Below are 15,008 nucleotides of genomic sequence, written 5' to 3'. Positions count from 1 at the left end.
ATGGGCCAAAATACCAGCAACAGTGTTTGAAAACCTTGTGAAGACTTACAGAAAACGTTTGACCTCTGTCATTGCCAACAAAGGGTATATAACAAAGTATTGAGATAAACGTTTGTTATTGACCAAATACTTATTTTGCAAATAAATTCATTAAAAAATCCTACAATGTGATTTTCTGGATTTTTTTCTCATTTTGTTTGTCATAGTTGAAGTGTACCTATGATGAAAATGACAGGCCTCTCTCATCTTTTTAAGTGGGAGAACTTGCACAATTGGTGGCTGACTAAATACTTTTTTACCCCACTGTATAGTGTGATTGGGGAATGCAAACAAGGTGTGAATGGAACAAGACAAAACAAATGGATCATAGAAAAATGGAGCGGCGATGGGTAGAAAGCCGGTGACGCTGCCCGAACAAGACTTCGGCGGAAGTCGTGACAGATGGACTGTTGTTTCTCTTTGCTTATTTGAGTTGTTCTTGCCATAATATGGACTTGGTCTTTTACCAAATAGGGCTATCTTCTGTATACCACCCCTACCTTGTCACAACACAACTGATTGGCTCAAACGCATTAAGAAGGAAAGAAATTCCACAAATGAACTTTTAACAAGGCACACCTGTTAATTATACAACGGGTGGGTCTAATCCTGAATTCTGATTTGTTAAAAGCTCATTCCAGCCGATGTCACAAGTTACCACCGACTAAATCTATGACATTAAAATTCATTTTTATTCTGTTCCATCTGACTGCGCAATCCACTGTCTCATCAGCCCAGGCAGGGAAGCTATAAACTTGATCTCCACTACAAAAAGCATCAATACATTGTCACATTTCTTTTAGACTAAAATTTAGTTTTCAACAACGGAGATCTGTATAGACCTACTGTCTCTCCGACATTTTCAATGTTCAAATTCGATCTCCAACTGTCTCATAGTAATGAACGTGTAGGGGTCGAGAGTCAGGACGAGAGAGGCATGGAGGCAGCATTGCTCAGCCAGTCGAAATCATGAATTAGCTGGCATCATTTTTATCAATATATAAAAATGTCAATTGAAAAAAGGTCAAACGAAACGAAGTGCAGCTAGTTTGCAGTCTTTCCAGCTTCAGTTTGACGTTATTGTGTTAGCTGTGTTGTTGGCTAGCTCCCCTGAACAACAGTGTCCTAACAAGAGAGCACATTTTCTTTGCCAGGTAAATTCGTGCCTCATTAGTTCATTGTTATGGAGGTATCCAAATAAATGTCACTATACAACGGCATAAACAAATGCAGCTACTGTTGATATTCTGTTTGACGTGACAGTAAGCTAGCCGTAGTTGGCTAGCTAGCATGCAAGGGAAAATAACGTTGCCAGCCAGTATGGCAATGGAACATTTAGAATGAACGACTGGGTCGCGTCCATAGATACAGAACAAAAAGACTGAACGACTGGATCTCATCTCTGGCAATTGAACCAATAGTACGACCAGCCAACTAGGGTAGCAACCCTAGATTTGTTTCGGGACTATATGTTGCGGAAGGATGAAGTAGTATGAATACGTTCATCAAAATAACATTTTAAATGAAAATATGTCAATCATTATTTGAATATGTTGGTAACCCGTTATATAAAAGTGATAATGCCCCCGAAGTCGGTGTTTGGAGGATATATTGGAACGGTTTGCCTAACAACACCCGTGCCATTATATCCTCCAAACCCCCGGCTTCGAGGGCATTATTACTTAATTGAAATGCTTTCCAGGTGACTACCTCATGAAGCTGGTTGAGTAAATGCCAATTGTGTGAAAAGCTGTCATCAAGGCAAAGGGTAGCTACTTTGAAGAATCTCAAATATAAAATATATTTTGATTTGTTGAACACTTTTTTGGTTACTATATGATTCCATGTGTTATTTCATAGTTTTGATGTCTTCGCTATTATTCTACAATGTAGAAAATAGTAAAAATAAAGAAAAACCCTTCAATTAGTAGGTGCCCAATCTTTTGACTGATACTGTACATTAAAAAATATATCATTAGGATTTTGTCTCAGTATCCTACCCAAGCATGTGAAAGATAAATGATTAAGTATTTTCTGCAGTGTCTCTGTCTCAGTGCCTCTCGTGGAAGTGTTTAATGGGCCTAATGTTGTTAGCATGCCTGAACGGACAGATGTTCATGGGCACATTCATTGTCATGCCGCTACTGAATCTCTGCCTGTCCTGTATCTGTCTGTGTTTCTCCTGTGTTCTAGATGCAGGCGAGACATGGCCTAGTTAACCATCAGAAAGAATCTACAGAAAGAATCAGGCTACTGCCTCCTATTTCAAATTCCCTTTGCTCATTTAGAAAATTGAAATGAGCCCACAATCTGGATAATGAAACCCAGTGGAATTACTCTTGTTTTTGTGCCAGTCCTGTATTATCAGAATCTGCCTTTGATGTTGGATTTTGGAATGCTATGATTCCTAGGCATTCCAGACAGTTCCTTGCTGCTGAGGTGAAGGATTGCCTGTAAAACAGTGCTTTGTTTTGTTATAGTTTGTTTTTAGGGGAATTGTTTGAATGACTTGAATGTAACTGATCTTTGTGAGGAAAATATGCTTGTCTCGGCCTTGCTTTGTGTTCAAATGATGCTACAGGATTATCTCCATCAACATAACAAACCGTTTAAGAGACTGACGGTCTGGATTTGGTAGCGCTCCAGTCCTCTCTGTCATAATAAATAAGCAACTGAGGACATGGAAATCAGATTATATCCCAGAGAAATAGAAGTGCAGTAAATGTAAGTAACCTAATCTATGTTCATTTAACTGTTAGCTCCGAGGGTATTTGAAAATAAAATAGAGCCGCACACTCTAGGAGCTCAGATGCAAACATTTAATTACCAACGTTTCGACAGCAAAGCTGTCTTCATCAGAGTATATACAGGGTATATATTCAGGGTATATATTCATCAGGGGATATACCCTGATGAAGACAGCTTGGCTGTCGAAACGTTGGTAATTACATTTTTGCATCTGAGCTCCTAGAGTGTGCGGCTCTCTTTTATTTTCAAGTTTTCTACTCCACTAGCCAACACCTCGCCTAAATAGGTGTGCGTTTCTTTTTCTTCCTGATAGCTCCGAGGCTATTGTCTGCAGTAATCATATGCACATAGAATTGTATTCCACTGTTTGCACTGAAACTGTCTGCCTTAGGAAGAAGCCCACTGTGGGCAGCCCACTCAGTACTATTGACTCAAATGTACATGTCACTGACATGTCTACCTCGGATCAGCCTCTCAGAATAGCACTAAAAACAAACAAGTAACCCAGAAAAGGACAAACAATTGCCCATATTAACATATGTAGCCTGAGAAACAGGGTTCATGAAATTGACAACTTGTTAACATCAGAAAACAATCATATTGTGTCCATCTCTGAAACACACTTTGATCATAAATGTGATGACTCAGTAGTAGCTATACATGGTTATAGAATATATAGGAAAGATAGAAATGCAAATGGCGGAGGTGTTGCCATGTATGTCCAGAGTCATATTCCTGTTAAGTTGAGAGAGGATCTCATGTCAGATGATGTGGAAGTAATAAATCAATTTTTATTTGTCATATACACATGGTTAGCAGATGTTAAAGCAGGTGTAGCGAAATGCTTGTGCTTCTAGTTCCGACAAAGCAGTAATAACCAACAAGTAATCTAACTTAACAATTCCACAACTACTACCTTATACACACAAGTGTAAAGGCATAAAGAATATGTACATAAACATATATGAATTATTGATGGTACAGAACGGCATAGGCAAGATGCAGTAGATGGTATAGAGTACAGTATATACATATGAGATGAGTAATGTAGGGTATATAAACATAAAGTGGCATAGTTTAAAGTGGCTAGTGATACATGTATTACATAAAGAAGGCAAGATGCAGTAGATGATATAGAGTACAGTATATACATATGAGATGAGTAATGTAGGGTATGTAAACAAGATGCAGTAGATGATATAGAGTACAGTATATACATATGAGATGAGTAATGTAGGGTATGTAAACAAGATGCAGTAGATGATATAGAGTACAGTATATACATATGAGATGAGTAATGTAGGGTATGTAAACAAGATGCAGTAGATGATATAGAGTACAGTATATACATATGAGATGAGTAATGTAGGGTATGTAAACATTATATTAAGTGGCATTGTTTAAAGTGGCTAGTGATACATTTTTACATCAATTCCCATCCATTTCCATTATTAAAGTGGCTGGAGTCAGTATGTTGGCAGCAGCCACTCAATGTTAGTGGTGGCTGTGAAACAGTCTGCTGGCCTTAAGATAGAAGCTGTTCTTCAGTCTCTCGGTCCCTGCTTTGATGCAGTAGTAGATACAGGTTAATGTGCCTCACCGAAAGCCTATTCTCGTAGGAAGTTGCTATAGACCACCAAGTGTTAAAAGTCAGTATTTGGACTGTGTGTGTGAAATGTTGAAAGATGTATGCGATATCAACAGAGAGGTATATTTTTTGGGCGACCTAAATATTGACTGGTTGTCATCCATCTGCCCACTCAAAAAGACTGGTTCAAGTAATCAGTCAACCTACCAGGATATTTACAAACAGAACAGGAACTGAATCATCCATTTGTATTGATCACATCTTTACTAATATTGCAGAAATATGCTCTAAATCAGTATCCACACCCATCGGATGTAGTGATCCTAAAATAATAGCCATATCTCGAACAACCAAAGTTCCAAAGACTGGATATTATGATCATACAAGAGGCTTTTCAATGATTCCTATGTGGAAGATGTGAAATATATTTGTTGGTCTGATTTGTGTAATGAGGAACATCTGGACACTGCACTTGAAGAATTTATGAAACTGCTTCTTCTGGTTACTGATAGGCTCCCATCAACAAACTGACTGTTAGAACTGCCAAATCCCCATGGATAGATGATGAATTGAAAAACTGTATGGCTGAGAGGGATGAGGCAAAGGGAATAGCAGATAAGTCTGACAACACAGCAGACTTGAAAACATACAGTAAATTGAGAAATCACGTAACTAAATTAAACAAAAAGAAGAAACTATACTATGGAACACAGATAAATGATGTAAAAACTGATAGTAAAAAGCACTGGAGTACTTTAAATTACATTTTAGGCATGAAAGCTCCACCTTTCATTGAGGCAGATGGCTTGTTCATAACAAAACCATTTGATATTGCCAACCACTTTAATAACTTTCTTGTTGACAAGATTAGAAAACTTAGGTAGGACATGCAAACAACAAATACTGAGCCTTCATATTCATACATAATGGACCAAATAATGAAAGACAAGCATTGTAGTTTTGAGATCCACAACGTGGGTGTGCAAGAGGTGAAAAAATTGTTACTATCTAGAAATAATAATTGCTGAGGTTGGTAGCGGAATACATTGCAACTCCTGTTTGCCACATCTTGAATTTAAGCCTAGAAGACAGTGTGCCCTGTGGTGTAAATTCTAACCAAGTGAGAGTGACTTTGGTATTTATTCAAACAATCAATTTTTATTAACGAGAATAAGAATTGCAATAATGGAGCTGTTCAACGACCACCCATCATCGGTAATCGTTGAGAGCCCAACGAGCAGATTGGGGTTACAGCTTTTTATAGCAAAGGGCATCCTCCTGAATGTTCATGACAAACAACAGATGTCTGGAATGGGTCACAAGGTTAGGTTTTGTATGTGAGAAAGGAGTATCCCCCAGCCAGATAGTATTTGCTGTGTTTTGCGTCATTGTCCCGTTGAAAAACAAATGGTAGTCCCGCTAAGTTAAAACCAGATGGGATGGCGTATCGCTGCAGAATGCTGTGGTATCCATGCTGGTTAAGTGTGCCTTGAATTCTAAATAAATCATGACAATGTCACCAGCAAAGCACCCCCACACCACCTCCTCCATGCTTCACGATGGAACCACACATGCGGAGATCATCCGTTCACCTACTCTGCGTCTCACAAAGACAGGGAGGTTGGAACCGTGTTGCTTTGGCTGACCTTCATGTCTTAAAGTAATGATGGACTGTCATTTCTCTTTGCTTATTTGAGCTGTTCTTGCCATAATATGGGCTTGGTATTTTACCAAATAGGGCTATATTCTGTATACCAGCCCTACCTTGTCACAACACAACTGATTGTCTGAAACGCATTAAGACGGAAATAAATTCCACAAGTTAATGTTTAACAAGGCACACCTGTTAATGGAATGCATTCCAGGTGACTACCTCATGAAGCTGGTTGAGAGAATGCCAAGAGTGTGCAAAGCTGTCATCAAGGCAAAGGGTGGCTACTTTGAAGAATCTAAAATATATTTTTATTTGTTTAACACTTTTTTTGGTTACTACATGATTCCTTATGTGTTATTTCATAGTTTTGATGTCTTCACTATTATTCTACAATGTAGAAAATAGTAAAACATAAAGAAAAACCCTTGAATGAGTAGGTGTGTCCAAACTTTTGACTGGTACTGTAGGTAAATTGCAGTTGGTCCAGAACAAAGCAGCACATATCGCTGTACATAGATGTACATGGAGGGAAAGTGTCTATAATATGCATGTCAGTCTCTTCTGGCTCAAAGTGGAGGAGAGATTGACTGCATCATTATTGGTCTTTGTGCGAGGTATTGATGTGTTGAAGGTACCGAACTGTCTGTTCAAGCAGTTGGCACACAGTTCGGACACTCATCAGTACAACAAAGACATGCAACCAGTGGTCTCTTCACAGTCCCCAGGTCCAGAACAGTGACTGCGAAACACACAGTATTAAATAAAGCCTACGTGTAACTCTACCACCCCAGGTAACTCAAGCTAGCAATAAAACCAGTTTTAAAAAACAGATACAAGAACAACTTTATGCACTAAGGGGACTGTGAAGAGAGAGCAATTTTATATATATTGTATTGTAATTTGCACTGTACTATGCACTAGACCTAGATATTGTGTTTATGTACTGATATGTAGGCTGTGTGTGACATTATAAAATGTATTTCAGTCTTTGACTAATAATGTTCCCTACTATGTATTATGTCATGTTTCATGTGGACCCCAGGAAGAGTTAGCTGTTGCTTCTGCAGTGGCTAATGAGGATCCTAATAAATACCTACAAGCACACTTACGTGTACACAGTAGTACTCATATAAAGCAGAACACATGAAAATAAGAAACTTTCAAACGCCTACCTGATCCTAGGAAGATAATTGACTTAACAGTGTTTGTGTGATATCTCTCCACCAGGTATGCTGCAAAATGGAAAGAAGTTTGACTCTTCTCGAGACAGAAACAAGCCCTTCAAGTTCAAGATCGGGCGACAGGAAGTTATCAAGGGCTGGGAGGAAGGAATCGCACAGGTGAGACCGCATTGTCTTACGTTAGGTAATGCGCCGCATCTGCACTCATGATATTTTATGATAATATTGCAACATATGATACCAAGTGTTGACAATTCCTCTGTTGTCTCCCTCCCGCCCTCTCTCCTCCCCTCTCTGCCCCAGATGAGTGTGGGTCAGCGGGCAAAGATCACCTGTACGCCTGACATGGCTTATGGAGTCACAGGTCACCCCGGGGTCATCCCCCCTAATGCCACCCTCATCTTTGACGTTGAGCTCCTCAAGCTGGAGTGAGTGACCCCTCTCTGGGGTCAGGGGTGAAAGGTCAAATGTGGCCTAAAAGGTCACTCACTACCTCCCCGTTTAGGGGGTAACATTGCCCCACACCATCGAGCAACCAACCCCCTCTGCTCCTTAGATTTTTGTTGCATCTTCAACTACTCAATACTTAAGGATCTACTGCTTTGTTGCCAACTTAGTATTATTGGAGATGGATGCTGCCTGACGCTAAACTGATTTTTAGACTTTTTACACACTCATGATACCATAGTTTGGCTTCCTCTATCTTAATGTATGTCCATGAGCATTGCTTTTTCCTCTTTTTTAGGATGTACATTTGATTTAATCTGTATGACAAAGAAACATAGTAGAACCATCCGACGAAGGACGTAATATATTGCAATGGAATGTCACTGCCTTATGTTTTCCAAAGCACAAAACAAGGTGTAACAGTACAACTACTCTGTATCTCAGGATTCCTTAACTCCGGTCCTGGAGAGCTACTGGGTGTGGCTAGGCTTTTGTTCCAGCCCAGTACTAATGCAGATTGAAGGTGTGTTAGTGTTGGTCTGGATCAAAAGCCTGTACACTCCAGTAGCTCTCCAGAACGGGAGTTGTAGAACGCTGTCGTATCTTGACTAGGCATTACCAACCACTCTCTGCATTGCCACTTTTGATAAAGGTCTGTCCTGCTGAAAGCTTTAAAGGTTAGTAGTTTTCCTTGACCATGACACCTGAGCAGGTAACACCAGCAGTGTATTCATTACACCAATTCTGTTGCAAAACGTTTCTTAAATGGAGGCAAACGGAACGAAACGGGGAGTGCCTAGCTAACTTTGTCCATTATAAACTCGTTTTAGTTGCAAAACTTTCTGGACTAATGATTACACCCTGTTAACACTACAACTAGGGCCTGGTGTTGTTTCTGGTTAGCTCACATGGTCATGAAAAACCCTGTATAATGATAACTGAGGTTTCTGTGTTTAGTACATTTTGTATCCATCAAACATTTACTGCAAGAATACCACAGATATGACTAAATGAAGGACATCAGGAACACAAATGCACTGTACAGTACTACTCTTACAACCCATGGATAGTTTGGATACTATGACTGTTTAATCGATCAACTCGTAATAAAAACGGTTAGAACTTTGTTTATTGAAAATCTGTGAACTCGAGTTGTGTGTGTGTGTGTGTGTGCATCCACGCGTGTGTGTTCAAGTTCTCTTGAGAGCTTCCCCTTACAAAAATGTACCATGGTAGTACAATGAAAAAACTACCACGGTACTATCATGTTTTTTTTGGTCACTACCATGGCAGGAAAATACCATGGTACTGTTGCAATACCCATTGTATTTTCCTGCCATGGTAGTAACCAAAAAACTATGATAGTACCGTGGTAGTTTTTTCATTGTATTACTATCGCAGGAAAATTCAATGGAATTTGTACCAGGACCATGGTGTTTTCCCTCCATGGTAGTGACCAAAAAGACATGGTATTTTCTTTCATTGTACGAGCTACCATGGTACCAAAATGAACCATGGTAGTACAATGAAAAAAAACCAGCATGGTTTTGTACTAGCAGCATGTAGTGAAACCACACATGGTCTAGTAGTGTTGTTTACCCTCTTAAACCTTGGGACCTGGATAGGGCATGGTGAGAAGAATGAAGGGAGTTTGAAACCTTAAAAGATTTAAAATAGTTTATCTGCTGCTTCTCACTTCAATACAGTTTTCAGTTGGCTCTCTCATTCATTCAACAGACTTGGCTACTCTCATACAATTCCCAATAGCCAAAATACGAAAAAAACGAATTGTAAAAAGGTATTAACTATCATCTTATCTCATATACATTTTCATCATGTATTTCTAAACATAATCCTAAAAACAGCAAGTTGTCGCCATGACAACGACAGGCTCGCTTGACTGGAGAAAACTTTAGCCGACTTCTATACTAGGGTGACCAGACGTCCCCGTTTTCCGGGGACAGTCCCCGGAAATGTCCCAGTTTTTAACTGTGCGTTAAAAACAGAATATTTTACGTGGCAAGAAAGACCGGGCTGCAGAGCCTATCGGTTGACGTCTCAATTGCGTTGTGCTTGTTTTGTCCAGCAGAGGGGGCTGCTCGCTTACAGCAGCTTTACTCACTCTTCTTCTACTAACTACTTGCTCGCGATAGTTTTAGAGAAAACTGCTGTGGAAAACTCGGCCAGAAGCTAGTAAGTGAATCCACAACATCACCACATACAAACAAAGTTACACTCGTTTGAGATACAAGCTAATGATGAAATAATGTCACAATTTATTATATAGATAGATGCTCTGCTTTATAACGTTTTAAATAGGTTATGGAAGCTAACATTAGCTATGTCGACTAAGTTATCTACCTAGGTTAGCTAGCTACTGTCATGGTAGCTAGGTTAAAAAACGTAAACATGCAGTGGACGGGCTATTTTGAAAATATGATTATATTAAATTAATGCACAATTATGAGAATATTTATATGTAGATTACAATTTTAATGGTTTGGCATTATAAGTAGTCTGAAAATATATTTTGAAATCTTCATGGATAACTTTAGCATAATGTTTTTCGTTAGAGAGTGGAGAGGAGGAAGACTGGATAGGAAGAAGAATGAAGGAGATGGAGGAGGAAAGGTAAAGATATGATTACAGAGCCTGCCAATTTATTATTCCAAACAATGTTTTTGAGATAAAAATACAAAAATGAGGCAACCAATGGGAATCTGTTAACCAAAGTATTTTATCTAATAGTGTACTATTTATTATTAAAGATTGGAGAAGAACAAGGAAAAATTAAGGGAGTAAAAAGAGTGTATCGAGGAGAGTGTTGAAGAGTGAGGTGGAAAGGTAAAAAGAAGGAAAGGAAGAAAGAGCAGGAAGACAATTGGAGGAGAAGAAAAGTTGAGAGTAAGAAGAGCAGACAGAGGAGGTACAATGGCTCTTTCCAAGAAACGGAAATGCCATTTTACTGACAACACAATGAGAGAATTTCCATTCATACGCTCAGGTCAAGACGATAGAATGGTTAACTGCACCCTTTGTAATTCCTATTTTTCAATTGGCAGCGGGGGAAGAACGGCAGTGGTAGAACATCAACAGACAAAAAATATAAAGCCTCTCTGATTGCCGTGTTGGTATGCCCTCTGTCACCACATTCTTCAAGAAGGTAGAGCCTTCCCAAGAAGAATATGATTTAGCTGTGCAGGAGGGTGTCTTTGCATACCACACTATGTGACACAATCATAGTTACAGATCTATGGACTGCACAGCACAACTCACACGGAAGATTTATGAGTCAAATTTGACATGTGCTAGGACAAAATGTGACGCCACAGTGAGTAACGTGTTAGCACCATGGGCAACTACTTTGGTAACACAGGACCTAGACCAGGTTGAATTTGTGTCCCATTGATGCGACCAATCATGGACATGTAAAGCTGCTGCCAATAGTAATCAGATATTGTAAGATATATGGTGGCAACACATCTGTGGAAACAAAACTGCTTGATTTTGTTGAATTGAAAGGAGAAACAGCAGAGGAGATTGCAGCTGAGGTCCTGGTGGTCATCCAATAATGTAACCTGCAAAACAAAGTCGTGGCATTCTTTGCCGACAACACGTATATCAACTTTGGAGGACTGAATAGGCTGGGGAGGGTCAATGTCCATACCAAAGTTAAAAATGCTCTGCAGCGGGAGGTGATTGGCTTAGGTTGTCCTGCCCACATCATTCATAACACGGTCAGAACAGCTTTGGATATGATTCCCCTTGATGTTGAGTACCTGCTCACAAAGATATTTTCATATTTTCACCGTCAGAATAGAAAGACTGAAGAGCTTTTGTGAGTTTGTTTGGCAAAAGCATTTGATACGGTAGACAATTCCAATCTTTTGGCCGGCTAAGGAGTATTTGTGTGTTTGAGGAGTCTTTGGCCTGGTTAGCTAACTACCTCTCTCGAAGAGTGCAGTGTATATAGTCAGAACACCTGCTGTCTCATCCACTGCCTGTCACCAAGGGAGAACCTCAATGCTCGATCCTCGGCCCCACACAACAACAACAACAACTCAGGCAGTAGGAATCTCTCTCATCCATTTATGTGCAGATCATAGTCTTATATTCAGCTGGCCCCTCCCCGGATTTGGTGTTAAACACTCTACAACAAAGCTTTCTTAGTGTCCAACAAGCTTTCTCTGCCCTTAACCTCGTTCGGAACACCTCCAAAACAAAAGTGATGTGGTTTGGTTTGGTAAGAAGAATTCCCCTCTCCCCACATGTGTGATTACTACCTCTGTGGGTTTAGAGCTAGAGGTAGTCACCTCATACAAGTACTTGGGAGTATGGCTAGACGGTATGTTGTCCTTCTCTCAGCACATAAGATAGTTTGGTACCAGTGGTCTCAATCGTCCGACTTGTCAGGGAGCTGTGGTTTAGTGTCATACCTTTAACTGTGGTCTCAATCGTCCGACTTGTCAGGAAGCTGTGGTTTAGTGTCATACCTTTAACTGTGGTCTCAATAGTCTGACTTGTCAGGGAGCTGTAGTTTAGTGTCATACCTTTAACTGTGGTCTCAATAGTCTGACTTGTCAGGGAGCTGTGGTTTAGTGTCATACCTTTAACTGTGGTCTCAATCGTCCGACTTGTCAGGGAGCTGTGGTTTAGTGTCATACCTTTGACTGTGGTCTCAATAGTCCGACTGACTTGTCAGGAAGCTGTGGTTTAGTGTCATACCTTTAACTGTGGTCTCAATAGTCCGACTGACTTTCAGGAAGCTGTGATTTAGTGTCATACCTTTAACTGTGGTCTCAATAGTCCGACTTGTCAGGGAGCTGTGGTTTAGTGTCATACCTTTAACTGTGGTCTCAATAGTCCGACTTCAGTCAGGGAGCTGTGGTATAGTGTCATACCTTTAACTGTGGTCTCAATCGTCCGACTTGTCAGGGAGCTGTGGTATAGTGTCATACCTTTAACTGTGGTCTCAATCGTCCGACTTGTCAGGGAGCTGTGGTTTAGTGTCATACCTTTAACTGTGGTCTCAGCCCAAGCTGTGCTCAGAGGTTTTAGCAAATTTAATTCACATAGCCTCCATGCAGCTCTATCTATGCACACATACAGTGCCTTGCGAAAGTATTCGGCCCCCTTGAACTTTGCGACCTTTTGCCACATTTCAGGCTTCAAACATAAAGATATAAAACTGTATTTTTTGTGAAGAATCAACAACAAGTGGGACACAATCATGAAGTAGAACGACATTTATTGGATATTTCAAACTTTTTTAACATTTCAAAAACTGAAAAATTGGGCGTGCAAAATTATTCAGCCCTTTACTTTCAGTGCAGAAAACTCTCTCCAGAAGTTCAGTGAGGATCTCTGAATGATCCAATGTTGATCTAAATGACTAATGATGATAAATACAATCCACCCGTGTGTAATCAAGTCTCCGTATAAATGCACCTGCACTGTGATAGTCTCAGAGGTCCGTTAAAAGCGCAGAGAGCATCATGAAGAACAAGGAACACACCAGGCAGGTCCGAGATACTGTTGTGAAGAAGTTTAAAGCCGGATTTGGATACAAAAAGATTTCCCAAGCTTTAAACATCCCAAGGAGCACTGTGCAAGCGATAATATTGAAATGGAAGGAGTATCAGACCACTGCAAATCTACCAAGACCTGGCTGTCCCTCTAAACTTTCAGCTCATACAAGGAGAAGACTGATCAGAGATGCAGCCAAGAGGCCCATGATCACTCTGGATGAACTGCAGAGATCTACAGCTGAGGTGGGAGACTGTCCATAGGACAACAATCAGTCGTATATTGCACAAATCTGGCCTGTATGGAAGAGTGGCAAGAAGAAAGCCATTTCTTAAAGATATCCATAAAAAGTGTTGTTTAAAGTTTGCCACAAGCCACCTGGGAGACACACCAAACATGTGGAAGAAGGTGCTCTGGTCAGATGAAACCAAAATTGAACTTTTTGGCAACAATGCAAAATAACGTAAAAGCAACACAGCTCATCACCCTGAACACACCATCCCCACTGTCAAACATGGTGGTGGCAGCATCATGGTTTGGGCCTGCTTTTCTTCAGCTGGGACAGGGAAGATGGTTCAAATTGATGGGAAGATGGATGGAGCCAAATACAGGACCATTCTGGAAGAAAACCTGATGGAGTCTGCAAAAGACCTGAGACTGGGACGGAGATTTGTCTTCCAACAAGACGATGATCCAAAACATAAAGCAAAATCTTCAATGGAATGGTTCAAAAATAAACATATCCAGGTGTTAGAATGGCCAAGTCAAAGTCCAGACCTGAATCCAATCGAGAATCTGTGGAAAGAACTGAAAACTGCTGTTCACAAATGCTCTCCATCCAACCTCACTGAGCTCGAGCTGTTTTGCAAGGAGGAATGGGAAAAAAATTCAGTCTCTCGATGTGCAAAACTGATAGAGACATACCCCAAGCAACTTACAGCTGTAATCGCAGCAAAAGGTGGCGCTACAAAGTATTAACTTAAGGGGGCCGAATAATTTTGCGCGCCCAATTTTTCAGTTTTTGATTTGTTAAAAAAGTTTGAAATATCCAATAAATGTCGTTCCACTTCATGATTGCGTCCCACTTGTTGTTGATTCTTCACAAAAAAAATACAGTTTTATATCTTTATGTTTGAAGCCTGAAATGTGGCAAAAGGTCGCAAAGTTCAAGGGGGCCGAATACTTTCGCAAGGCACTGTACATTTTTAAAAGTGGATATGTATTTGCACGCGAGTGCCCTCACACAGACACACACACACATTAAACTATTTGCCTGTGGCAGGTGGATTAAGTGTTCTTCCCGGGAGCATAGCAACACAAGTCTGCATGGAATTAAGTAGCATTTAGGGTCTTAGAGGTCTGTTTCCACAGCTGTGGTTTGGATCATACATTCATCAAAGGCCTAGTGAAAACTGGCCAGGGGAAAGTGAAAGACGTGTGTGTGTGTGTGTGTGTGTGTGTGTGTGTGTGTGTGTGTGTGTGTGTGTGTGTGTGTGTGTGTGTGTGTGTGTGTGTGTGTGTGTGTGTGTTACAAAACAGTCTGAGGGATAGAAGTGAGACAGTTGTTTGGAGGAAAAGAGGATACCTAGTAGCTGCACAACTGAATTCATTAAACCGAAATGTGTCTTCCAGGTGCGGGGAACTGCCTTAACCTGTTACTCCTACCCCCTACTTTTTCGCACCCTGCTGCTCATGCCAGAAATATAGTATGTGTGGATAGAAAACACTCAGACGTTTATAAAACTGGTTAAATCACGGCTGTGACTATAACAGAACGTGCGTTTCATCGAAAAGCGCAGGAAAATCTGATCACTGAAAATGGAAA

The 15,008-nt window shown here is 40.3% G+C and overlaps 1 protein-coding gene across 2 annotated transcripts in view; it reads left to right on the top strand.

Moving 5' to 3' along the window:
* The window catches only part of LOC118387058 (peptidyl-prolyl cis-trans isomerase FKBP1B-like), a 35,196-nt gene extending 26,413 nt beyond the window's left edge, over nt 1-8,783 (top strand). For both annotated transcript variants that reach the window (XM_035775174.2, XM_035775173.2), the window contains exons 3-4: nt 7,257-7,369; nt 7,514-8,783. In XM_035775174.2, coding sequence (XP_035631067.1) covers nt 7,259-7,369; nt 7,514-7,642 — 240 coding nt within the window. In that variant the 5' untranslated portion in view covers nt 7,257-7,258 and the 3' untranslated portion in view covers nt 7,643-8,783. The remainder of the gene's footprint in view (nt 1-7,256; nt 7,370-7,513) is intronic.
* Nucleotides 8,784-15,008: the final 6,225 nt, after the last annotated feature.

The sequence above is a fragment of the Oncorhynchus keta genome, chromosome 8 (genome assembly GCF_023373465.1).
Source record: "Oncorhynchus keta strain PuntledgeMale-10-30-2019 chromosome 8, Oket_V2, whole genome shotgun sequence".
NCBI classification, from domain to species: Eukaryota; Metazoa; Chordata; class Actinopteri; order Salmoniformes; family Salmonidae; genus Oncorhynchus; species Oncorhynchus keta.
The sequence above is the reverse complement of the archived record's forward strand: the minus strand, read 5'-3'. Positions and strand labels throughout refer to the sequence as shown.